Here is a 24,126-nt window from a genome sequence, read left to right as displayed (position 1 = left end):
AAATTTTTAATAATCATTGAACAAGCAGCTGAACATCAAGTGTCGAGTTTAGCTCATCACAGAACTTGCATTTAAAGGAAGGTCCTCTGACACCTTCCAGTGCCGATGGGCCAAAAGTAGCCATCAGATTTGTAAAATCACAGTTTATATGCTGTATTTGGAATCTTGTTGTTTTCTTCATACTTCTTTACACTATTGATGTGGCGAGCATTTCCAGACGCGTTGGTCTTCTTTTTCCACCCAGCTGCGGTTGAAACCAGGGCCACAGCAGAAGGCCCGACTGCCCTAGCTCAGGGCACCTGATCCCTCTTCCCTCAAATCCCATGCGCACCAACCGTTCTGCAATCTCTTAACGCTAACATGCACCGTAGGGGGAATTCATTAATTCGCTTATTAAGTCTTAATCCACGGTGCTCTCCCTCCTTATTTCTTAAGGCATTCGTCCTACCTTGTCCATTTTTGATAGGACCTCTTCAGAGAGATGTGCCTGTTCCTAGCTATTTTCTGTACTTGCCAATCATTATTCATACAGACTAGCAGGGAATCTTCCTATTAACACAAAAAACATTCAAATACTATAATGGTAGCCATGCAAAATCTTGCAGGGGTCACCTTATTCTAGGAACACTCAGACTAAAGAGTATCTGTGGATCTTGGTGAAGAAAGCCATGGTGGGGATTTTCACGGCAGCATGGAGCACACGTACTCAAAGCCACCAGAATAGCGAGTTGCTGTGTGAAAAACCGTCCCACTCACACGTTCCACAGCTTCGCCGCTCCAGTCCCTCTCACATCCTGTCCTCTCTTACATTAGACGCTTTGTAGCCCTGAGATTAATAACAGTTGTGAGTTCAAAGGCGGTAAATGGAACTACTTCAGTTACTCGAGCCAAAATTTATCACAGATGTCTTCTGAAGTACACGCACTGTTCAGTCACCATCTATTCCAGGATTAGAACTGACAACATTATCTGAAACTTTGATCTTCCTTAATTGATTTAATTTACTTTGTATAAAAACACATATTTGTACATACAAGAGCGACAGGAAACAAATATTTACATATGATTAAATACACAAAGTCTCAGTACAGATGCTCACCTTTATAAAACAAATGCTAAAATCTATCAAGTTTTCTTGAAAATTTTCAGTCTTTTAGACATTAAGTTGGACCTATCTTCTTACCACAGTACATTTCATTAATACAGCTTCTAAAAAAACCCCTCCATTTACTGTGTGAGAAATACGTTAAATATTAGACATGAGCATTTTACTGCAAGCACATGCGATCATAAACCAGAAAAAGTTATGAACGGTTAAGGCACAACTCAATTTAGTACTTCTGTGCAATTGCCTAAGTACTAATGTGTAAAGGAAAAAAAAAAAAGTAAGTTAGCTCAACTTAATACCATTTATTGGTAGCCTATAATGATCTTTAAAGCTCAGGGAAACATCACAAATGCGTACATGACCCAAGTCAAAATCCTGTAATTTGCAGAAATATTGTCCCGGAAAACCCCAGACAGCATAATTGCATTACATGAAACGAAATACCAGATGGTAAGATGTGCATGGTCAAATCCTTGTCCAGAAGGGCACACTGCAAGTAAATATATACAATTACTAAAAATCCAAGTTTAAACAAACAGGACCATAAATAAGTCCAGCTGACCTAAATGCAGGAAAGGTGGAATAGCAGGGACCAGTGTCACATTTGCGCATGGATTTTCTAAAAACTGTAACATCATATCAAATTTGGTGTTTTCAATACGCTCCAGTGTGAATTTCTTTTTCATTTATTTATAAAAAAATACCCACCCACCTCAGTAATAAATGAAGGTGCATGCTTAATGTAAACGAGCATTTAGTGGTTTACTAAAAGACTGCCCATGTACATAAAGCATGTGCACAACTCTGAGAAGCATGACGACTCAAGCTAAATGCTGTAATAAAAGAGCAAAAAAATGAGTGTTAATCAGCAAATGTACTTGTTGGATATCAGATGTTACTGGTACGCACAGGCTTTCATATACCATCGGTATGACAGTAAAAACGGAAATATTTAAAAAGAGCAAAGACAAGATAATTAAGGAAGCTCCCATGTATAGCACTAAAATTAGAAGGAGACAAAGGTTTAAGAAAAAAAGACTGAGCGCACTGAACAAGAGTACAACTGAGTTTCCAATCTGAAAATACCAAATGAGAAATTCATGCACTGAGAGCAATTTTCCTGCGTCGAAGCGGGTAGCGTCTTCTTGTTGGTGAATCTGCAGCTTTTTTTCTTTTTAGCAAAACACAAGGATTTTTCCTGGTATCAGCATCTGTTGGTGTGACTTCTCCTGGTGATATGAGATTTTGGACATTCTTCTCCTCCTTCGCCTTGCAACCAGCAAAGACTTCTTGCCGCAGCTTGCTGAGTTCCAAGGTTGGTTGCCAAGTTAACGCTTGGGAAAAACCTTCTGCTCTTTCTATTAGCGCTGGGAGAGACTGCAAAAACAAACCCAAGTACCTCAAGTTACATGGGGAAAGTAACAGTTACAATGAATGAAATGTGTTAATTAGATCTGACAGACACAAAAGCTTCAGTGTCTGCAGAGATGATCCTTAGGATGGCAGGTGAAGGTTGGGAAGTCAGAGCTACCAGCCTAATAGTGACCAGGGTCTGCACTCACAAGCCATGCAAAGAGTATACAGAGTTTAAATGTTCCTTCATTACGCCTTTAAGCTGAGTAAGTATCACAGGAACACCATGGTTCATGTCTAAGCTGGTACTGAAGTAACAAATGTCACATGCTCTATCAAGTTGTACAGGTCTTCAAAAGATGTTTTATTTTCCACATGCTTCAGGTACTAAAATCTCTGTAAAAAATAGTTCCCATTGCCACAGGGTAATCTTCCTTACTACCATGAGAAGGGGAATGCTTTACAGATACAACTTCAGCAGTCCAAACCTAAAGAGGTACTTGCTTCCAAAAATACACACGCAGGCTTTTTTGTACAAAACCATAACCAAGATGAGTTAGAACTCCTGTTTCATGACATGTTCTCACATCAAGAAAATAAAAAGTATCCTCTTGGAGCACACAGAGATCTCACCTTCATTGCCGCACCGATCTCTTTGGATGCCATTTCTGTCACCTGCTTCAAATCTGTGATGTAAGCATCTACAGAAAAACATAAAGCCCAAATAAACCTCTGAAACAAAATCCGCCCCCCCAATAGTTGCTATTGACTTCTTAGAAATTGGACAGAAAAGCAGTAGAGTCCCTGTGTAAAACCTAAACCTACAACACATCCCTTTCATTATAGCACTGAGGACAACAGCTTGTATGTTTTATCTTACTATGATTACTCTTTATCACTCAAAATGTAGCAGCGCCTAGAAGTCTCAATTATAGCAAGCCACAAAGTTGTTCACTAGAAAACCTACAGCTTAAACAAAACATGAGACACAAAGACAGTATATGACATAAAGGAAGGGAACAGTTATAAAGAAAAATACAAAGAAAAGATCTGTTTTCAAACCTTTCAAGCTCATATTACATTTGATGATACTGCAAGAAAGAAGTAGAATAAACATAACTGTGGAGAAAATGAGATGAAGGAAACCCATTTCCTTCCATAAGGGGAGGGGAGACGGATGGAAATAATGTTAGAGCTCCAACAAGTCAGCTTTTACAATAAAGGCTACATTTTTCTCCTAGCTTAACTTACCAAGCATTAACACCAAGAATAAAAAAGAACCAAGTGTGAACAACATGAACTGCATTAATTCTTCTGGCTTAATAAGAAAAGAAAGAAAAAGAAGCTTTCAGGAACAGTGAAGTAGGTGCAGAATACTGGGGGAAAATGGCATATGTTTAATTGCATTAACAATATGATAAGATCATCAACACAATATACATTTTTGACGATTAATTCTTTACTCAAGAGTTAAACTCTTTAAATTATTATAAAACTGTTTTGCATGTTGTCCACCATTATTCTGTCTGCAATGCTACGCCATCAACAAAAACTTAAAATCAGCAGATAAGTGAGCCTGCTCCTGGGAACTATGCAGTTTCGCCTCCACTACTATTATTTTTCTGCAGGATACAATGTTAGTCCATCACTGTATTCTAGCACAGGGTGACAGTGATCCCCTGGTGAAACGTAGTAAGCAGCAAGAGACCGTGTTTTGTTAAATTGTCTCTCCGCATGCCCAATATGCTGATCAGACACGGTTTAGGAACGCACAATCCATGTATGAACATGGATGCTAAAATTCACCATCATTCAGAGTTTGGAAGGAAAACCAGTCCTACAGCAGCCTCTCTGACCACACCACTGAGGTCTATGAATGGACATTCTCTAAAAGAAGGATATGTCTATAATGGAGGATTCTTTGTAGAGTATTGGGATTAAAAGACTGGTGACCCTATGAAATAGCAGGGAGGGAGTTTAGTAAAAGTAAAAATAATTACTTGGATTACTCCAGTTATACAGAAAGACTGACACACAGTTAAATGAAATTTGCCTGCAGGAGTTCAGCTTGACATGGACAGCATTATATTCCTCAGTGTTGAAGGCTTTCCAAAACATAGGGAAATGAAAAAAGGAAATGAAAGGTATTGAGTAATCTAAACATTTTTGGTTTCTGGCCACTGTGCTTGCTAAACTGGGATACATAAGCTTCCCAAAGACTACATAATACTAAAATTCAGCACAAACTCTATGCTATATTGTCTAGGACTTCGCTGTTACCAAACCTAAAAAGGCAATACCATAGTGTAAGCTGTTACTAACTTACAAGAAGTAGTTAATTCACATCAGAAAAACACAGATCTGGACACCAGAAACCAAAAGAAACGCAGCTATGAAGTGACACTGTTTACTGCTCCTTTTAGCTGCTTTGCTGCACAGGCTGGCATTTCTGGAAGCAATGTCTCCTGTTTACAAAGAGGAAATGATGCCTAGAGTGAAGTCAGATCAGCAGGGTGAGAACTGGAAGACTAAGCTCAGCTTCTCAAACGTTAACACCACTGCTTGTTACACCAGCTTTATATCATGTGCAGTAACCCATCGTGAGGGCTCCGCAACCACGCTTCTCAACTCAGAACAGCATTGGTAAATTTTGTCATCTTTCAATACTTAAAAACAGGCAAGACAAAACTTTCAATTTCTTAAGGCCAGCCTCAAAAAAGCACATTCCAATCACCAACTACAAAATACACCACCCTCTTCCAAGGATTTTGTACAAGGAATCTTTCAGAAGCATGTCGCAAACTTAGGATGTTGTTTGCGGTTTTCTTTTTCATCAACACTTACAAATGACGCAGGCAGGACAAAATCTGATGCCTACTTTGGAAGTTAGGAGAGTCAACACTGCCATCACTGAGTACTACACAACTGCTTTCAATTCCCTGAAGAAACTGACTGATTAGGAAGAGAGACTGAAGAATTTCTAGTATTCGTGTAAAAGGAAACACAAGAACGGTCAAAGTATAATGTCAGCGATCCATCTAGTTCCCTATCTGGCCTCCACTAGCGGTGATTAAAGAAGTAAGAAAACCTATTGAAGGTAGCTCTGGGACAATTTCTACCCAACACCCACACAGTGGCCAGCTTTTGCTTTTAAGTACAGCACCTAACAGCAGACAGCACTCAGAAGAGGAGAAACGGGTACAACAAACTGATGCTCCAACACATTCAGTTATGACAAATTTCTAGCTGCTTTATTTAATTATTTCAACAGTCAATAATTTTAAACAAGTTTAAAGAAAGCTTCTTAAGCATTTACAGCTAGCCAGTAAGGTAGGCAGTGTTTCCTCAGTACAGTTCCCCTCCCCGCAAAATCTTTACCTTGAGAAGGCTGCAATCTTATCTCTTCTGGTGTTACAAAAGGCTGGTAGAGCTTCTGCATATTAAAAAAAAGAAAAGTTCTGAAATACCCTCTTAGTTTAATAGATATCTAATATACACATAGCAGTCAGAACAATGGAGAGAGGCTAATACAGTGAGTTGGCGGTGGAATAATTTAGATAAGGAATGTATTAGAGGTACAGTTACAGATACTCAGTTACTGGAAACAGTGTCCTGCTTAACACAGTTTAAGTTCACTGCAAACATGTCTCCAAGATCAGCTTTAGTTTGCAGGATTCTGGTTATTAAAGCATGAGAACTAAATTGAAATCCAGGCATTTTGGAAGAAGCATTGCCATCTGCTGCACCACAGAGGAAACAGAGCTGCTCTGGCTTCTAAGGAGCCATTCACAAAAACAGTACGCTTTCACAGAGGACCAAAGTCGAACAAAGGGTACATTAAGACAAAAAGCTAAGAAAAAGAAAACTATTTAAATGACTACATTCTAGCCCTGTAATTACTTATGCATGAATAATAACAGTCTCCTTCACAGACCAGCCTCTGGCTCTTTGGTCCTACTGTGAGTCTTGTGACTTGACATCAGTTAATTATTGTGACATGAAGTTAACTAATAATAAATACTGAATATAACTAATATTTAGTTATATTAAAAGTGGAAACAGAAGTAACTACTGGGGAAGAAGGAAACAAAGCAAAGACATGGAAACCTAAGTTTTATCATCTGCAAGTTAGTATTTTCTCCACTTCAGGAGCCTCAACCTACTTCAACCAAAAACAAGTAGGAAGAAAGTTAATTATTCCTCTCTGTAGTTTTTACCAGCGCAAATTTTTCACAGTTCACACATCTTCTTAGCAAGTTTACAGTAACTTCAGCTCCAAGCAGAACAACAAACATTATCCTCAAACATAACAGAATGTTTTGACTGAAAACCTACAGGATGATCTCTTTAGGGAGATCACCACACTAAATGAGTGGTTGTCTCCAGATAAACTGCAGTTAATTACCGCGTCTTCATACCTGCTCTTTATGCCTCAGAAAACATGCATCACAGGAGTAGCTAGGGTCCAAAAAGAACATAAAAATTCCTCAACCAAAAGTAGAAAAACCACTACTACCTTTGCAGAAGTAGCTGAGTAGCTCTGTAAATAAGCCACTTCATTTACAGAGGTAAAGTAAAACCTTTCTATATTTTGCAGACACTTTCAATTAAAATAATCATCTAGCTGTGGCGGTGTAAGATTTGGAGAGATCAGCAACAGAAAAATGGTAGTGAGAGGCGCATTCTAAATAACTAATCCACTTTGTGACTCAGGTAGAATGTAGTTTTCCTTTTGCAGAAAGATTAAAAGGTCTTGTTAAATCTTGGTGTTACGCAATAACATATTTTATTTTAGTTGTTTTTTTTGGGTTTGTTTCACATACTTGATGTATTGACAAGACAGAGAGATCACAAAAGGCAATATATGTTAGAAAATATCTCAGGTTTAAGACAAATATACACCCATGCACTTTTACTTACTGTAAATCATCTATGCCTGCCTAATCTGGAGTTACTTTTGTCAATTTTAGTCCTCAGAAATGCAATGCAAGCTCTTAAACAACTTTCTAAAAAAATCCCTGTCTTCTTTAATATAGAATCATAGAATAGCTGAAGCTGGAAAGGGCCTCTCAAGACGGTCTAGTCCAAGCCCCTGCTGAAACCAGGGCCAACTACAGCAGGTTGCTCGGGGCCTCATCAGGTTTTGAATATCTCCATCAGTATCTCCAAGGATGGAAACTGGGCACCCTGTGCCAGTGTTTGACTACCCTCACAGTTCTTTTTATGTTTTTTTCAATGGTTAAATGTAATTTCCTGTATTTCCACTTGTGCCCATTGCCTCTTGTCCTTTTTTCTTTTACCAAAGAAAATTGACTCATAGTTAATCAGCAGGTAAGCAAAAAGCAGGCCTAATGTAACCACAGGAAAGAAATTTAGCAATGAAGGACATGACTGGGTTGTTTAATGTCAGTAATTACTTTACATTCAGTGTCAAAAAAACAGAGAAATTACTGCACCTATTCATTAATTCACTCTTTTTTTTCTTTCATTACTGAAAGTACTTACTCAATGTAGTCATTAGCTCAACAAAAGTGCTTAGGAAAACAGACATCTTTTTAACAGTCATCTACTGCACATGATAATATCTCTCTGTACGTATCATAACATTTAGTATGTCAACCAGCCTTCAGCCAAGGATTTCAGAAACCCGGATTTGACAAGGTAAATAGGTGTATCCTGGCTTGTAAATGACGAGTCATCATGTTGAAGCAATCTGCTTAAGTGACTTGCTGAACTGTGCTGCAGGTCCAATTCACTCAATAGTCACAACACTTTGTAGTAACTCTCATTTTACTGCAGAGCAAATTAATGCAAAGAAACAGTTTCATTATATGACAAAGAATCAAAAGCAACTATGGGAAGGAGCTTAAAGGTCAACGTTTGATGATTTATTTCTTCAAGTTACATGTGGTCAGCAGCTACTATATGCAAAGGTTTACTGAAAATCTTAGGTTACTTACCAGCATCTCTTGCTCTGCTTTCATGGTTTGGATAGCATGCATCAGTATTTTTTTAGGCCACTGTTTACGTTTTGTTGTTGTCTCTACTATTAGTTCATCAAATTGATCTTCAAGAATTTTGATGCTGGAACCTAAAAATGATGAATACACAAAGTTATTGTAGGATTCTTGTACTTTTTTTTTTTTAATTTGAGACAAAGGTATAAGGAAAAAGACAGCTTTAGATCTGAAATAAGAAATCGTGCTTGATTATCAATGAAAAGATAAATATATCTGTCTTGGATCTCTTAATTAAGGCAATATAGAAACTGGAACACAACACAATAATGGCCAGTTACTTTTGAAGTAAATGAGCTAGTGGTGGGGTGGGCGAAGAGGGGAACCATCTGGGGAAAAAAATCCAAAACATTTCTCTATGAACTCTGAATCTACGAAGAAAGTCTCACAAATAAATGGTTATCTTTTGAGATAATTTGTTTTTCAACTGACGGGAAGCAGTGCAAGATGCAGCTTAATCTGTGTCATTCACAACCCTTCAACAAACACCAACTGTCCAAACAGTAATTTGAAGCCTAACTGATCTTATATCATGTAGAGCACAGATATACAGATTAATTTTAAAATCCATCTATGAATTTTTGAGAATATATGATGATATAACCTTATATCATATATAAGGTTATATATGTTATATAAGGTTAAATATATAACCTTAATGAAATCCAGTTCCTTGAACTACACTGCATCCTGAGGACATCTGTAACTATTAGTCACATGGAGTTTGCAAAAAAACCAAAACATGTCTGCTTTCAACACCTCAGGCCCCAGAGACTGTATGTGGTAGGAGCTAACTTTCATAGCTTGCTTTTCAAATTATAAGATTAGGCTAAATACCTAGAACATATTTTCAGCTCTTGACTAAAGTGTTTTGACTACTGCTACCCTACTACAGGTACATAGCTTCTCCGAGACTGCAATCAAACTTAACAATTTTAAAAGCCTGAAATAATAATTTAAAACTGGTTTCAAAATTTAGACAAGTAAATGCCTGCACTGTCCCGACATCACATGCCATCATTACAAACTACAAAAACTGAGAGTTGTAGAAGAAAACTAGTGGTAAAGAATGGATTTTGAGCACCCTCTCTCGGTCAATCTGTGTACAATCAGGTGATTGTAAACCTCAGAAAGGCAAAATCAAGGTTTTTAGGAGCCTGTGGGTTTGTTTGGTTTGTTTGTTTTATGAAATCATTTAAGTATAGAGAGGAAAGACTCGAGCCACCGGTCAACCTAAACACCAAAGGCACAAAATGCCAGATCATTTGGTGACTCAAACTGGATCAGAGATAGGCAAATGAGTAAATTTACATCAAATTAAAAAGTACAATACAGTCCTTACACCTGCTGGAAGATGACAGCATCTCAGCTGGCACAATGTTAGGCTTGTATAGACAAAGGCTAGCTTACTGAAAATACTATCCATCTGGTCAAAGTTTTCCTGTTAAGAAAATCCTCTCAAGAATTTTTGAGCAAACTGGAATTAGTGAAGTGAGCCCCAATTGGTTCAGCATTTTGCACTGCAAGACTTTGTAGTGCATTTTTGACTTTGCAGTCAAAGGAGTTGAGTTTTATCATTTTAGAACAACTGCAGAAACCTCCTGACCAAAAAACAGTTCAAGGAGCTCCTTCTCCATAGCTAGCTTAATATACTTGTATTTTTGGCTTTGTGCAACTGTAAAAAGCATTAAGTTAAAGGCAAGGAGCATCTAACACTAACACAGGCAAGGAAATGAATTGCACTGAAATTTTCTTTGGACACCAGACTAACAAGAGTCCCCACTACTATTATTCAAAAAACAATTATAAAAAATAATTATAAAAATATTGTATATATTACATATGACTATATATCAATAATTATAAACATATACTTGATTTCTATATTAAATAGTAGAAACAGACATACCACTAGGGTCTCTTGATAGGAACAGACCTTGGCCAATGTCCCCAGCACAAAATCACTCAGCCTGGGAGGGCCCTCAGGAGGTCTCTCCTGACTCAAGCCTCCTGCTCACAGCTCGGCCAACACACAGTCCAAACCAGGTTGCTCAGGGCTTTCATCCAGTTGGTTCTTGGAAGCCTCTAGCACTGGAGACTACACAAGCTCTCTGGGCAACCTTTTCTAATGCTAAGTTATCCCAACAGTGAATTATTATGTTCTTAAATCAAATCAGAACCTCCCCTTTTTATTTACGACCCTTGCCTCTGTGCATCTCAACAAACAGCCTGGCTCCATATTCTCAGTAACATCCTTGTAGGTACTGGAAGGCTGGCTTGTCTTCTCTGGGCTAAACAAGCCCAGTTTCTTCAGTCTCAGCCCATAAAGCAAGTGCTCCACTCCCCTGACCATCTTGGCAGCCTGTGATGAACTCACTCCAGTTTATCAACAATGTCCCAATACTGGGGGAGTCCAAAAACGCACGCACTACTCCAGATGTGCTCTAGTAAGTGCTGTAAATAATCACTTCCTTGGATCTACTGACTACACTCCGTTAACACAGCGTATTAGGCTGGCTCAGAGTAAGCCTGCCAGGACCCCTAGGTCCTTTTCATCCTGTACCTCTGCAGGGGGTTACCCGTTCCTGGATTTAGGGCTTTGCTTTTTGTCCTTGTTGAATTTAATGAGATTCCCATAGATGCGTTTCTCCAGCCTGTTTACATTCCCCTGAATGGTCATATTCACTGCACACCAACCTGGTTGATGTTAGCTGCAAATTGGGTGAAAGCATCTTCCATCTCCTCCCCGGTCATGGATAAACAAACACATTAAAAAGAACGTGTCCCAGAGCAGACACCTGAGGAACTCTGCTTGTAAAAGGTATGAACCGTTGAATGCTACTCTCTGAGCTCAATGATGCAGACAGGATTCTCATCTACCTGGACCATACCACCCTAGCTTGAATGCCACATTTCAACAGGCCACAGGGAAGAAAATTATCACCAACACGGCAGTCAAACACAGAAAATGGCTGCCCAGAGAGGATGCGAAGCCTCCAAATATGGATCCTGTTGCACTGTTCTAGCTTTAAAAATAGATCAACTTACCCTATTCAATTAAATTTTGAATACTCTCTTTATTCTAATAAAAGGAGACAATTAAATAGAACACCTTTTTTTTGTAACCACCCAAATGAAAAAATCTTGCTTTGAAATACCACCTTTCTAAAAGGTTGCTGTAGACTTTTCGGCAAGACAGCTGCTACTAAACCTAGTGAAACCTTTATTTTTCCCATGGTAATATCAGATACTTCGGGTGTCTCTAAGCGACATTTCTCTGGTAGTCAAGGACAGATCCTTTAAGTCAGGCAGGCACCATACTAGTCATAGATGGAACTCGTGCATTGAGATCTGTAAGGATCTTGACAGAAATGTCAAACAAGCAATGGTCCTTCAGATAAAGCACCTCCCCTTCACTTTTCTCTTGGATACAGATCCCTACGTGTATTGGTTACCCTTCTTTTTCTTTACAAACACTGCTCTGTAAGAATTGTGGTCCTGCAGTGCAGCACTTCAGATCTTCTCGTGGGCACATCTGAGCTGGTGTTTGACCTTACCTTCTCCGTGAACATCCTTACTGCCGCAGACAGCTGGGGGAAAACCCGCCCAATTAAGAACACCACACGCAGAAACCAAAACAAAACCATCCAGCGGGAAATGAATGAAAACCAACACATACCGCTCTGCAGCTTGCAGTCCTCCGAAGTCTCCTCCCAGGGCTGCCCGTTAATCGTAACATTCTCCCGCACCGCTGTTTCAAAGTTCTGCAAGAGATGGGAGAGCTTCAGAAGCCATCCTTCAGGCACGGCTACAACACAAGTACACCTGGAAAAGCCCCTCCTGCCGCACGAAATTGACTACCTCGGGGAAAATTGGGCTGACACCACGGGTCGGCTCAGCTTTGTGCCGGGCCCCTGACAGAAGCGGGCACAAGCGCCCAGAGACGAGTCCCGGCAGCACCGGGCCTCCCCGCTCCCCGCCTCAGCCTCACCCATAGCGCGTCTCCCGCGGCGGCGGACCCGCCCGGCTGCCCCTGGGCCAGGGCCCGCACGAAGGGGGCGCAGAGCGCCATCACCTCGCCCAGGCCGCGCCGGGAGCAGCACCGCACTCGCGGGTCCCGCCAGACGGCGGCGGCCGGGCTGGGAGGCGGCTGCCCCGCGCCCGCCTCCTGCGGAGGCGGCGGCGGCAACAACGGCGACGCTGGGCCGGCAGCCATTTCCCGCCTCGGACGCAGGGAAAATGCCGGCCCGGAAGCAGAACCCGCCGCCTTCCCGCCTCTTCCCCTCAGACCCAGGCGCAGCATGGCGGCAGCGGTGGTGGGGCCGGTGGACTGTCACTGCCACCTCGCGGCGCCCTGCTTCCAGACGGTGAGGCGCGGAGGGGCCGGCGGCCCGGCCCGGCCCGGCCCGGCCCGGCCTAGCCTAGCCTAGCCTAGCCTAGCCTAGCCTAGCCTGGCCTGGCCTGGCCTGGCCTGGCCTGGCCTGGCCTGGCCTCGGTGCTAAGGCGGTGCTTGTCTCTTGCAGGACGTGGCGGCCGTAGTGCGGGAGGCGGAGCAGGTGAGGCAGCCGGCAACAACCCTCTCCCCCGCTCCTCCTCGGCCCCACCGCCCGGCCTGGCCTGGCCTGGCCTCAATGGGCTGGGGGTTTGTGTCTGTCGCAGGCGGCGGTGTCGGCGCTGGTGGTGGTGTCCGAGCGGGCGGAGGAGTTCCGCAGTGTCGTGGCGCTCTCTGAGAGGTACGAGGACGGCGGGGGGATAGAGTATCCCGGCGCCCACCCGCGTCCCGGCCGCGGGGTCCGCGCCTTGGCGGGAGCCAAGCGTGGGGAGGGAAGTCCCGCTGTCTTCCTTGGCTGGGCCGGCCGTTCTTTTTGACTTTAAGCTTGTTTTCTCTGTCGTTTCACGCTCCCAGGTTCCCAGGGTTTGTTTTGCCCTGCCTGGGAGTTCACCCGGTTCAAGAGGTTTCGCCGGAGGAGCAGCGCAGTGTTATTCTGAAGGTAAAATACCATCGCATTAGATCAGCGCAGCTATAAAACCCTGCTGGGACTGCTCGGGGCGCACGATGGGATGCTCTGCTTTGCCTGATTGAACTTCAGATTTGCCCAGTGATTTTTCTGCGCTTCTGTGATACAGGAGACCCAGCGGACCAAATCCCTGTGTCTCTTAGTGCATCCGTTTGTCCGCATTAGTCCTAAAGCAGAATTGTTCACTGGAGTCATCTGGCAGTATTACTGAAGCGAAACAGTTTTAGGAATCCCAAGTGAGTGCGTTACTTACAGCAAACAGCATGGGTGTGTGTCTGCAGATGTCCCTTTGTTAGTATGGGAAGTGTAAGGCGACCCTTTGTGCCCTTCGCCCCAAAAACTTGGAGAGCTGTCTGCAGCCATTTAATGTTACCAGGCTTTTTATGGGCCTTGTTTTAATTACTTCTAATGCTCCTGTGGAAAGATAACTTGAAATGAAGGGTCATTAAATAAAGAAGGGAAATTCTGCACATTCCTAAAGTCTGCCTGACCGCACAACTCACAGTCATAGCAAGTTTTAAGGTACAGAATTTAAGAATGATGAAGGAAATGCTAATTTAATCATAATGCTGAGCTCATAGCCCTTCCATCTTGTAAGGGCAGTGAGGGTTGCATCTTTAGTTTGTTCTTGCAGGATCTGGATGCTGCGTTGCCGCTTATAGAACTCTACAAAGATAAATTGGTGGGGATCGGAGAAGTAAGTAAAAATTCCATAAGTTGTTTCAATGTGTATGGCTTTGGCAGTATCTGTCACCAGAACTACAAAAACTTAGTGAAACTTAATGAACTCTTAAAGTGCTTTCCTTCATAGATTTGCCTGATTCCCTCTTTTCCTTCATTATTGTTATTAGGAAATAGATGGCTTTTACGCTGGTGGATTTAGTAGGAAGAATTGCATAATTATGCTATATTGTCTTTTGACCTGTTCTCTGGCACAATGAAGTGTCAAGTCACACTGTTATCCTCATTCAGATCCTTCCTGCCTTCCTCCCTGACAAAATTAGGCTAAGTTGTGACTTCAGTACACCTCACCGGCTTGTACAGTTCTTTTTTTGTGATCGCTTATCTGTCTGTATCCATGTCTTGTCTCCTGTCTTACATTTGTTTATAAACTAACCGAGGCTTGAAAGCTTTAGGGTAGAGTCTGCCTCTTTTGTGTGTTGGTACTGGAGGGACTTATGGCTGCTTCTGCACTGGCTGCAGAAAAAGCAGTTATCAGCAGAGCTTTGTAGCTAAACTTGCCATGTTGTACTTGTACTGTATATCGAGGACTTTGCTTGATGTAACTGTGAATGGGGCTGCTTTGACAAACTTTGAATTTTGCCTGAATGTGTTTAAATCAAAAAAAGTATAGAATTAATGGGTAATTTTTGGTAGAGATAAAGCTACAGATTCAGGTCCTGTATTGGAAATCCAGATTTAAGATTTAATCTATTCAATAGAATATTAGAACCTCAGAAAAGCAGTTAGAGATTAAAATGCTAAATACACTTGTTAGTAACTGTCTGCCCACAAATGCTTTCATAGTTGAAGAGCTTATGGTTGGGAATGGGTTTGTTTCTGAGTTGAGCTGTGGTTGAGCTCATTTTAATTGCAGTCTCTAGTATATATATTATGAATGCCTTGCAGTTTCGAAGCATTTTTTGTCTTTATGTGTGGTATTGTGGCTTAGTCAAGCGTTAGGTCTGTAAAATTTTTTCACTTCTCTTCTTGTATTGTAGGTTGGACTAGATTTCACTCCCAGATTTGCCAGCACGGATGAACAGAAGGAAGGACAAAGACAGGTTTTGATCAAGCAGATTGAGTTAGCAAGAAGCCTGGATTTGCCTTTGTACGTTTTGTTTATACTACTAGGAGAATTTGCCAGATCTCAGTAACATGGGAAACATTTCCCAGGATTTATAGTTACTAAGAGCCCACAGAACTTTTCTTACATGGATTAAACTGGCGTTAGTGTCCTATCAGTCTCCAGTTTGAGATTTAATTATAGAATTTTCCCTATGTTTGCACTTGGATACAGTGGTCTTCTGTGTCCTGTCCTTGCTTTGTTGTTGCTATATCTTCACTGTAGCTAAAATGATTCATATATATGTCTCTAGATTTTTTTTCTGATAAAAGATGTAATGCAGATTAATTATTGTCTTCAAGATGCTGTTAATTTGTTTGTACTATTTAAAAAAATGTATTTTGCTGAATTTCCTGATGTCGGGCCTCTCCTTGCTGTGCAGAAATGTTCATTCCCGCTCAGCTGGAAGACCAACGATTAATCTTTTAAAGGAACAAGGTATGTTTTTAATGTATTTTCTCTGTCATGGCTGTTGTCAGCCGAATTTCTTTAGTTGTGCCATGTCCTCACACCAGTTTGTGCACATGAAACTTGGGAGGAATAGCGCAGAGATTCTGTATTCATTCTTTATGGGACCAAGGTCTCATTGGAAGCGGACATCACAGACCTACTGTAAACACTGCTAATGATTTGGTTTGCTTCTTTTCTCTGAGGTGCTACGAAGGTGTTGCTTCATGCATTTGATGGGAAGCCATCTGTAGCGATGGAAGGGGTGAAAGCCGGATACTTCTTCTCCATTCCTCCTTCCATTATAAGGAGTGAACAGGTAACATTTAAAGGGATTTGCTCCTTCTTGGGGCTTGCAGATGATAGCTGACAGCTTATCAGGATGGCAAACAGGAATGTTTTCACTGTGCAGCTCAAGAATATGCTTGTTCTTTAAGTCTGTACAGTTTGAAGTGGGACTAGCAGTACTCACATAGGGTTGCTGTCACCTGACATTTCTCAATAGACGTTTCAGTTCCTTATAGTGTTACACATTTTTACTTTGGTTAAATTTCTCCCTGGGGCTTTTGCCTTAGCTAGACTTTTTGGGGGAAATATTGGTTAAAACAGTTCAGCTATTCCTGAGAAACAAGGGTTAAGAAAATAGGCATTTTTTTTTTCTTTCTCGTTTTATTGTGATTTCTGGTGAGCTCTTCTTTGGAAGCTTCTCTCACTGTACTGTTTTAGAGTAGGGACATGACACGTGGAAAAGGACTAGTTTCTGTCTCCATGCTATGGCACTTTCTATACAAAAGGAAATCTGCTCACAGTTGGCTAAGTGACAGACCTTTGAAAAATTGTGATTATCACAAGGTGCACACAGCAGAGAAGCAGCTAAGTCGCTTTAAAGACAGAATTGGTCAGGTTCAGCCGTTGATTTGATGAGACTGCTCTCTTAATTTCTACTCTGGGCTGCCATAAACTATGCTAACTTCTTATTTTGGAGTAGCGGTCTGTTTCCATCCTGCACCATCATCGCTTTCTGTGATCAGCCCAGGAAATGTAAGAAAGGAAAAGGCATGATTCAAGTGGAGGGGGTGTGAGGGATGGATATAGGTGGAGGATGAGGTTAGGAACTTGGAGAAAGGAAAGCAAACTGGGGTTGAGGGGTAAAAGCAGAGATGCGAAAAAGGTACACAAATATTATATATACAGAAAGCCAGCAAATTAAAATTACATCGATAACTCTAAATAAAGGGTATTTTGTGCAATTATAACTACATGATTTCATAGATAACAATGGGTTCAGTGTTTAGATAATGGTACTTCAGATATTTAGAAAACAGGATAATCTTAATTTGAAGGGACTTCTTTAGCAGCTCCTTGGTATTCTTGCTTCCATTCTGAAATTGTTGATAAAATGCAGATGGTGGCACCAACGTCTTTCGACGTTGCTTTTAAATGCAGGGGTGTCCTCCTTTCATGCATTTTTTTCCCCACAGGTCTAAGTGCATAAAGCGTTTAATAGCTGTCTTGTTTTCTTCAAGAAGCAGAAGCTTGTGAAACTGTTACCTCTGGAAAGTATGTGCTTAGAAACTGACTCTCCTGCTCTGGGGCCTGAAAAACAGGTAAGTGATGGGGGGAGGGACTTCTATGCATGTATATCCAAACCCAGGCCTTACAGAGGTTAGTTACTGGCATGGGAGAGTGGAGTAGTGTCGGCATGGACAAGGGACAAAAGGGGTTGCCAAGTGCAAATTTTGAGATGAACAAGTCTGTGTTCCCAAGGCTGGGAAAGGAGAAGAAATTCCAGGAATGGGCAAAAAGGGAGAATAATCCAAGAATCGTAGCATCATTTAGGTTGGAAAAGACTTTTAAAGATCATTGAGTCTAACTGTAAACCAAGAAGAATAGATACATGTAATTTCTCGGTCACAGATGCCACAGTCCGACTGAAGTTGTGTCAGTGTGTACTGAATCTGAAACATTTGTCATCTGTAGGGATTTGCAATTGGGTCTGGTTTTTTTTTTTTTTCAGGTGAGAAATGAACCAAAAAATATTTACATTGCTGCAGAATACATTGCCAAAATTAAAGGAATTCCAGTTGAAGAAGTTATAGAAGTGACTACACAGAACGCACTTAAAGTATTCCCCAAACTTCGGAACTTTCTACGGCTATAGACTTAGAAGCTAAAATGTATAATATTGTAGCAGCTATTATTTATGGGATAATAAATAAAACCAACACACATCTTGTCTTAAAGTGGAGTTTTGCTGTTGGAAAATTCAAGAAGTAAGCAGAGTGTTATACAGGTGCAGAGGATGAATATAGTGAATTTCTCAAATACCTTCTTCAGTGCATACCATTGTCAACTCTTAGATGTGATAGACAGGTTATTCGTTTGCTTCTCTCTCGTGTTTCTGAATGAATACTTTGTAAAGAAGAGCACCATAAAATTGTCAGTTTAGTTTCTCAGACTCTTGCTCGGCTGCTCCTAGCCCGGGAGATGGGTAGTGTGCGGTGCTTAATGTCCCCCTCATTCCTTAGTTTCTGCTGAGTGGAAGTCACTCAGTTGTGGGCCCACTCGTGATAACGTGAGCTCCTGTTAGGACTTGCAGACTGCACATCCTTTTCTGAGCCACTAAAATACCTGAGCGGGATGGATGTTCTCTGTATGTCATGTTGACTGAGCTCAACGAGTGGTGCAGAAGCAACGACTCTGATTTCTTTCAAAATACAGTTGGAAGGAAAGAATTACAGCCCTTCTCTCCTTTCCCCTTGTATACAGTAACTTCACAGCACTCGGATCCTCACTATTTTGAGAAGGGTTTGCTTTGACTTTTTTTCAAATCATATTCAAAGGAAGAACCCTGGGTTTGGTATTACTTCAAAGACTTCCTCTTCGGACTGCTCAGTATCAGGAGATGGGGAATGTGAAACGGAGACAAGCCCAATTTTGTGAGATCTTGGGGGTACCTGTCTGCTGTGGATTCTGCTACGTTGGCCAGTGTCCTAAAAACTGAACCTCGTGCTCCCTCACAGCACCTGCGTGGACGTGGGCCTGTTGAAATGCTGATCCAAACTTTGCTGACTGCGGAGAACTATGACAATTGTTCTGAGGGCCACTAGGGAAGTGGCGGCTTTAACACCTTACAAGGAGTTTTACTAGCTTGGTGAAGAAAATATACAGGTATTAACTTAGTCCATGACCACCACAGGTACAAAATTATGCATGATATCAGCCCATGGTGAGAGCGTTTGGCTTTAAGATTTGGGCACGCGTCTTCTATGTCTCAGGTACCTATGTGATTTTTTCAGATTAGACTTTTTCCTGTCTTCCTGGTTAAAGCATCTTACCGATTGTCCCTTTGGAAAATGATTTGTAATACCCTATTCTGAATTAATCTGATGTCAGCCTTTTGGGGTGTAGGACTGCAAGGCGAGGGCTGGTTTGTTTTTTTTTCCTGTCTTGAGGAGGATGTAGATGGAGAAGGTATCCGCTCCCAGACAGGAGGGAAAAAAAAAGGCGGGGGGGAAGGGAGGGAGCAAAAGCTCGTAATGTAAGCGATACCCATCTCAAACTTTTGGTTTCCTGTACATTTTCTTCCTCTATTTCTTAAAACCACATTGTCAGGAGTTTCTTAGGGTTTTTTTTGCTGTCTTTAGCAGAACAGCTGTGGTGTTCTGCTTTTTGCTTAGAGTTAATGTTCCTAAAGAGTTTTTGGCCTGCAGCAAACAACCAAACTTGAGTAATTTGTCTCTCTTACAACATGTATTCAGAACAGCAAACACCTGAATCTTTGCTGAATGTTTGGCCCAGAGTAGTTAGAGCCATTTGTTATCTTGAATCTACAGGCACCATCTCCACTAAATTGGGTGAAGGACAGAGTTTGCCTCCAGATGGTGCTAGGGAACAGGTGTGCAAAGGCCTTAGAATATTAATGCGGTTGACATTAACGATTAATAATCATGTTGTTATTGGAGATGCTAAACAGGCGATACCAGGCAGCCTTACACATGCTTCTTGCTGCCTGTGTGACGGGAAGGCTCCCAGTAGCGTATGGGAATGCAATTATGTGTAGAGATGCTCCCGGGAAAAAGTCAGGCTGTGTCCAAATGTTTGCAGAGTTTTGCCCTTATTACTATTATTCTCTATAAAATTCTTAGCCTTGGATGAAAACATTGGTTTTGCAAAAAGGGAAATACGAAGTAATTAGTGTGCTCAAATTCCCTCTCTCTGCAAGGGGGTAACGTTGCTCTGGTTCAGGCTCAGCCTCCCAGCCAGATGACACCTGGCCCGAGCTCTCCAGTCCCTTTTTGCTGCTGCAGCCCTGCAAAAACCTGTAGGCACGCTCATGTCCCGCGGCTCCCAGCTGGGCAGGGCACCGCTGAAGGTGGCCAGCCGTGGGGGACGCAGCCTGTGTCCCCTGTCCCTGCAGCAGCAGGGCCCAGAGATGCTTGCGGTGGCGCAGGAGTGGGGTTGGGGCTGGGAGAGGTGGCACGGTACTGCTTTTTCCCCCCTTCCCTGGGCGAGAAAAACCTGGCATTGCAGCAGCCGTGGGTAGGGTGAGCCTGGCAGGGCACCCACTGCGAAACAGACCGACTTTGTCCTCTCCTTAGACCTGCGGCGCCTGAGCTAAGTCATGGCATAGGTGGCCTGGCGCTCCAGAAAAGGAAAATGCAGTGTCATTCCCATCCCACGTTGGCATCCCTAAAAGCAAACAAGGGTTAGAAGTAGCACCCTCTTCCCGGTGCCATTGGTTTGCTGTGTGAGCTCTGCCCCAGACCCATGCAGTCAGTGCTGGGGAAATGGCAGGTGCTGGCAATAAATAAAGTCCTCTTTGTGCAGGAAACTGAACTTTTTAAGGTGCTCACTCAGGAGTGGTGGTAGCCCTAATGTGCGGGGGGAGGATGTGTGGTTTCCAAGCTGGAAAACATCATTCATTCCTCAGCAGTCATCCTGAGTCTTTACCTTGAAAAGGGAATTTAGCGGAGAGTTTGCATTTCTGCCTGCTAACGCCTGGTCCGGAGGGGCTCGGGAAGGCAGGACGGCTGGTGGGGGAGCCTTGTGGCTGCGCACCATGAAACCCTCCATTCCCACAAAGGCTGGCCTTAGCAACACCAGTGTGTGTGCTGAGCCCTGCTGCAGCCTCTCAGGTTGTCTGGGGAAGGCATGTCCCCTCCTACGTAGCACAGGACACTGGAGTGGCCAGAGACGTACTCAGGGAAAGACCCAGTGCAAATTTAGCTGGATGCCCTGTTCAGCTTTCAGGAAACCTGTGGGGAAATGAGAGAGAAAGCACAGAGTTAGTGGAGACCCAGGTCTTTTCAGTCATGCCACTGATTTTGGGGGACACTAACAGCCCTGGTGACTTCTGTCTCGCAGAGGCGGAATGGCACGGATGGTCTGCAGCAGTATGGAAAGCGGTAGATCCCAAGATCCATCTGATACCTTTAGCCAGCACCTTTCCCTGCGATTCTACAAACAGCAGATCTGATTGATTGCACTTTGTATGACTGACTCCTCATGTCTCTCTGCCTTGCAGGGTGTACACGATGTGATAGAAATCAAGAAAGGTTTGTGATTTCTTTGGCATAATTAGTGCCTTCAGAGTGCCTCGCTCGTTAGTCAGTGCTCTGTTATCGATGGAGCTCTGGATGGTACAGCTTCTGCCAGAAAAAAAGGCCTCATGTTGCACGGTTCTTTCCGGGCTTAAAATAATACACGCAGATGCACTGGGTGCGCTGGGGACTCCCACACGTGCAAGGGCTTATAGTAAGTGCGTAGCGTAACACCAGGCATAAATAACGAGGGGGATGCAGGCTGACGGTAATAACATGAAGGTACTTTCCATAGGCAGAGATGCAGAGCTTGTAGATCTAGAGAGCTTCTAAAGTGGATTTGTCTGTTGATAGAGACAAAATAGTGGACCAGCGTATGTCATCGATGGCTACCAAATCACACAGAGGTACTTTGCACTTTCCTTGTTCAATGAGCACATTGAATCCGTAGCAGGGGCTGGAAGGGCACTGAAACTGCAATTCCTCGGCTGGCTGGTGTCACCGCCCTTTTGCCACCTGTGTCACGCTGTTCGCAGGACTCACATGGAACAAGACCTAAGAGATTTCTGCTTGAAGGCCAAGTGATTTGCAAGAGTGGAGTGGGTATTGTAGAACTGAAAGTTTTCAGCATAAGTCACTTGAACTAAGGGCTATATCTGTGCTCACTCAAATATTTTTTGGAGGGCTGCAGGTCAATTGTCCTCCTGGGGCCTTTCTTCTGAAACTTGCTTTTAGTCATGGACTAACAGGGCCTGAATCTGCTGAACTCTGGGGCAAACTGCGAGGGTGATGAGTTTCTCCAGATTTTGACATGGGAACAAGTGAGGAGATGGTGATGAGGCCAAGTGGATGATACGCTGTTTAATCCTGCTGTTTATTGTGACAAGAGTTTAAACAATTTGACCAAAGACTTTTACTGGAGGTGCTTCCAAGAGCCTATCTATGCCATGCATAGATAGGCTCTTTAGAGGCAAAAACAAATAAATGATTGGCGGGAAATGCAACTTTCATCACTAATGAACTTCTGCTTTTGTTTGTTTTTTCATTAATACAGGCAGGGGTTCGATCCTCTGTTCCTGTTACAGAGCAGGAAAATTAATTTGAGAGCGCCACTGGCTTAGCAGAAAGGTTTATTGTTCTTCTCTTTGCTTTCTATACGCGGTAAAAAGATGCAGCTGAGATCAAAGGAAGGATACGAATTGCCATAGGACCTAGTTGTCTCAGCATTTTCCTCTGCAGCAGGTGGTTATCCATCCGTTCATTTCCCCTGCTGGGGTTGGCTTTTCTATCGGTGTGAACTGGTTGGGGTATGATAACCCGCACTGCCCTGCGTGGTGGCCCCACCGTGCAGTGAGTACAAAGTACCCCCTCCAGGGCCTGGCAAATTTTTATGCCCCTCCTTGGGTGAGAAAACATAATGAGGATCGTGGCCATGATGAGCCTGTGCCTGGGGCAGACACTTGTCTCCCCAAATGCTCAGTGCTGCGCACAGAGAGATGCTGCCAACGGGGTACTTAATGCAGACACAGGAGACCACTACTACACCCGGGTCTGCTGATGAAAATGGTGATGTGGTTGACCTGAAAAAGCAGAAACAAGGAAGCACTGCATCAAGGAGTCCGTAGGAGCAAGGTGTAGCCCCTCTCTGCCCTAGAAAACAGCATAACAAGCGGTGCCGGCGTTTGGTTTGGCTGCCGCAGAGGGCTTTGGTGCACAGAGCTGCTGGTGCATGGAATGCTTGTCATACTTGTCATGCTTGTCATGTAGTGAGTTGCGCAGGTGCCATCAAGGAACTTAAGGCAAAGCTGAAAAAAAGTGTAGAGAAATGCCACGTGCACAGGACAGGAAGATCTGGCCTGTTTTCAAAGGGCTGTGGTCTGAAGAGCAAGCAACTTCTGACACAATGCTTGGGGACATATCTGATGTCCTACCAAAGTGACACGCAACATCAAAATATATGGATTTTGTCTGCAGTTCCTGGGTGAGGTAATATGTCTATGAATGCTGCCTCCAAGGGCAGGTGAGGCGGCTGCGTGGTGTCCATGGTTGGTGGCTGCACACAGATGAGTCCAGCCTGCCACGGCAGAGCACCGGCACCGTGGCATGGCTGGGCAAACCTTCAGCTTCCCAGCACGGGAATGATTACCCCAACCTGAAGGACCACAAAGCAACACTGGCATGGGGAGAAGCAGGGCCACATCCCCCTGTTTTGGAAGTACAGGGGGTGAGACGTGGAAAATCACACCATCGGCAGTGTGATTGAACCCATGAGGCCTCATAGGTATCACCTGGCAGGAAGGTTGGACCAGCGCATGGGCTGGGGCTGGGGCTGGGGCTGGCTGTCAAAGCCTGCCTGCAGAGGCGGGAGAGCTGTTTGTGCTCCTCACCCTCCTTAGTCCCTATCAACACAGCCTGTAGGCGTAAAACAGCAGCAGAGCTCTGCCCCGTGGCACCGAGTGTCCCCCCCATCTGCTGCAAGGTCCCCGCGGCTGCTGGCACTTACAGCACCTGGGCCACGCTTGCTGCCCGGGAATAACAGCTCACATGTCCCTGCCTCCTCCCACCCCCCAAAGGCATCCCGACTCCGTCACCGTGTGCTTTGGGGTTCCTCCAATTCAGAGCAGAGCAGACGAGCAGGGCAGCGCCACGGTCCAGCTGAGGTGCCTGGCTCCTTCCCATGTGTATTTTGTATTTCTGTGACAGGGTGTGGAGACTGCATTTGACTTCTTTAATACGCACATTCAGATTTTGCATCCGCTATTTTGTCTGTGCCAGGGCTGTATGCTCTGTCACC

General features: G+C 43.3%; 2 protein-coding genes across 3 annotated transcripts; one reads left to right on the top strand and one right to left on the bottom strand.

Moving 5' to 3' along the window:
- Positions 1–1,395: 1,395 nt before the first annotated feature.
- On the bottom strand, positions 1,396–12,796 carry NSL1 (NSL1 component of MIS12 kinetochore complex). Its single transcript, XM_063328488.1, has 6 exons — positions 12,470–12,796; positions 12,158–12,242; positions 8,422–8,552; positions 5,840–5,894; positions 3,095–3,162; positions 1,396–2,485 (listed from the first exon to the last, which is right to left on the bottom strand). The coding sequence occupies exons 1-6, from the start codon at positions 12,779–12,781 to the stop codon at positions 2,207–2,209; spliced, it is 930 nt and encodes a 309-aa protein (XP_063184558.1). The 5' UTR covers positions 12,782–12,796; the 3' UTR covers positions 1,396–2,206.
- TATDN3 (TatD DNase domain containing 3) lies at positions 12,754–19,224 on the top strand. Of its 2 annotated transcripts, none has more exons than XM_063328489.1 (10): positions 12,754–12,845; positions 13,002–13,034; positions 13,138–13,211; positions 13,385–13,469; positions 14,131–14,193; positions 15,218–15,327; positions 15,725–15,780; positions 15,996–16,108; positions 17,316–17,396; positions 17,807–19,224. In XM_063328489.1, the coding sequence occupies exons 1-10, from the start codon at positions 12,780–12,782 to the stop codon at positions 17,948–17,950; spliced, it is 825 nt and encodes a 274-aa protein (XP_063184559.1). In that variant the 5' UTR covers positions 12,754–12,779; the 3' UTR covers positions 17,951–19,224. The 2 variants fall into 2 exon arrangements, with proteins under 2 accessions (XP_063184559.1, XP_063184560.1); XM_063328490.1 differs by having other exon boundaries at positions 17,319–17,396; positions 17,807–19,223.
- Positions 19,225–24,126: the final 4,902 nt, after the last annotated feature.

Source organism: Chroicocephalus ridibundus, chromosome 3 (genome assembly GCF_963924245.1).
Source record: "Chroicocephalus ridibundus chromosome 3, bChrRid1.1, whole genome shotgun sequence".
NCBI lineage: Eukaryota > Metazoa > Chordata > Aves > Charadriiformes > Laridae > Chroicocephalus > Chroicocephalus ridibundus.
This window is presented reverse-complemented; position numbering and strand designations above follow the sequence as displayed.

What these genes read in the sequence shown, in the direction of transcription:
- TATDN3 (XM_063328489.1), top strand. Translation starts at nt 12,780, where the DNA reads ATGGCGGCAGCGGTGGTGGGGCCGGTGGACTGTCACTGCCACCTCGCG. An exon ending in CGGCGCCCTGCTTCCAGACG is followed by an intron (nt 12,846 to 13,001) that starts GTGAGGCGCGGA and finishes TGTCTCTTGCAG; the next exon opens with GACGTGGCGGCCGTAGTGCG. An exon ending in TAATCTTTTAAAGGAACAAG is followed by an intron (nt 15,781 to 15,995) that starts GTATGTTTTTAA and finishes CTTTTCTCTGAG; the next exon opens with GTGCTACGAAGGTGTTGCTT.
- NSL1 (XM_063328488.1), bottom strand. Translation starts at nt 12,781, where the DNA reads ATGCTGCGCCTGGGTCTGAGGGGAAGAGGCGGGAAGGCGGCGGGTTCT. An exon ending in CCGCGGGAGACGCGCTATGG is followed by an intron (nt 12,243 to 12,469) that starts GTGAGGCTGAGG and finishes CATCTCTTGCAG; the next exon opens with AACTTTGAAACAGCGGTGCG. An exon ending in GGACTGCAAGCTGCAGAGCG is followed by an intron (nt 8,553 to 12,157) that starts GTATGTGTTGGT and finishes CATCATTTTTAG; the next exon opens with GTTCCAGCATCAAAATTCTT.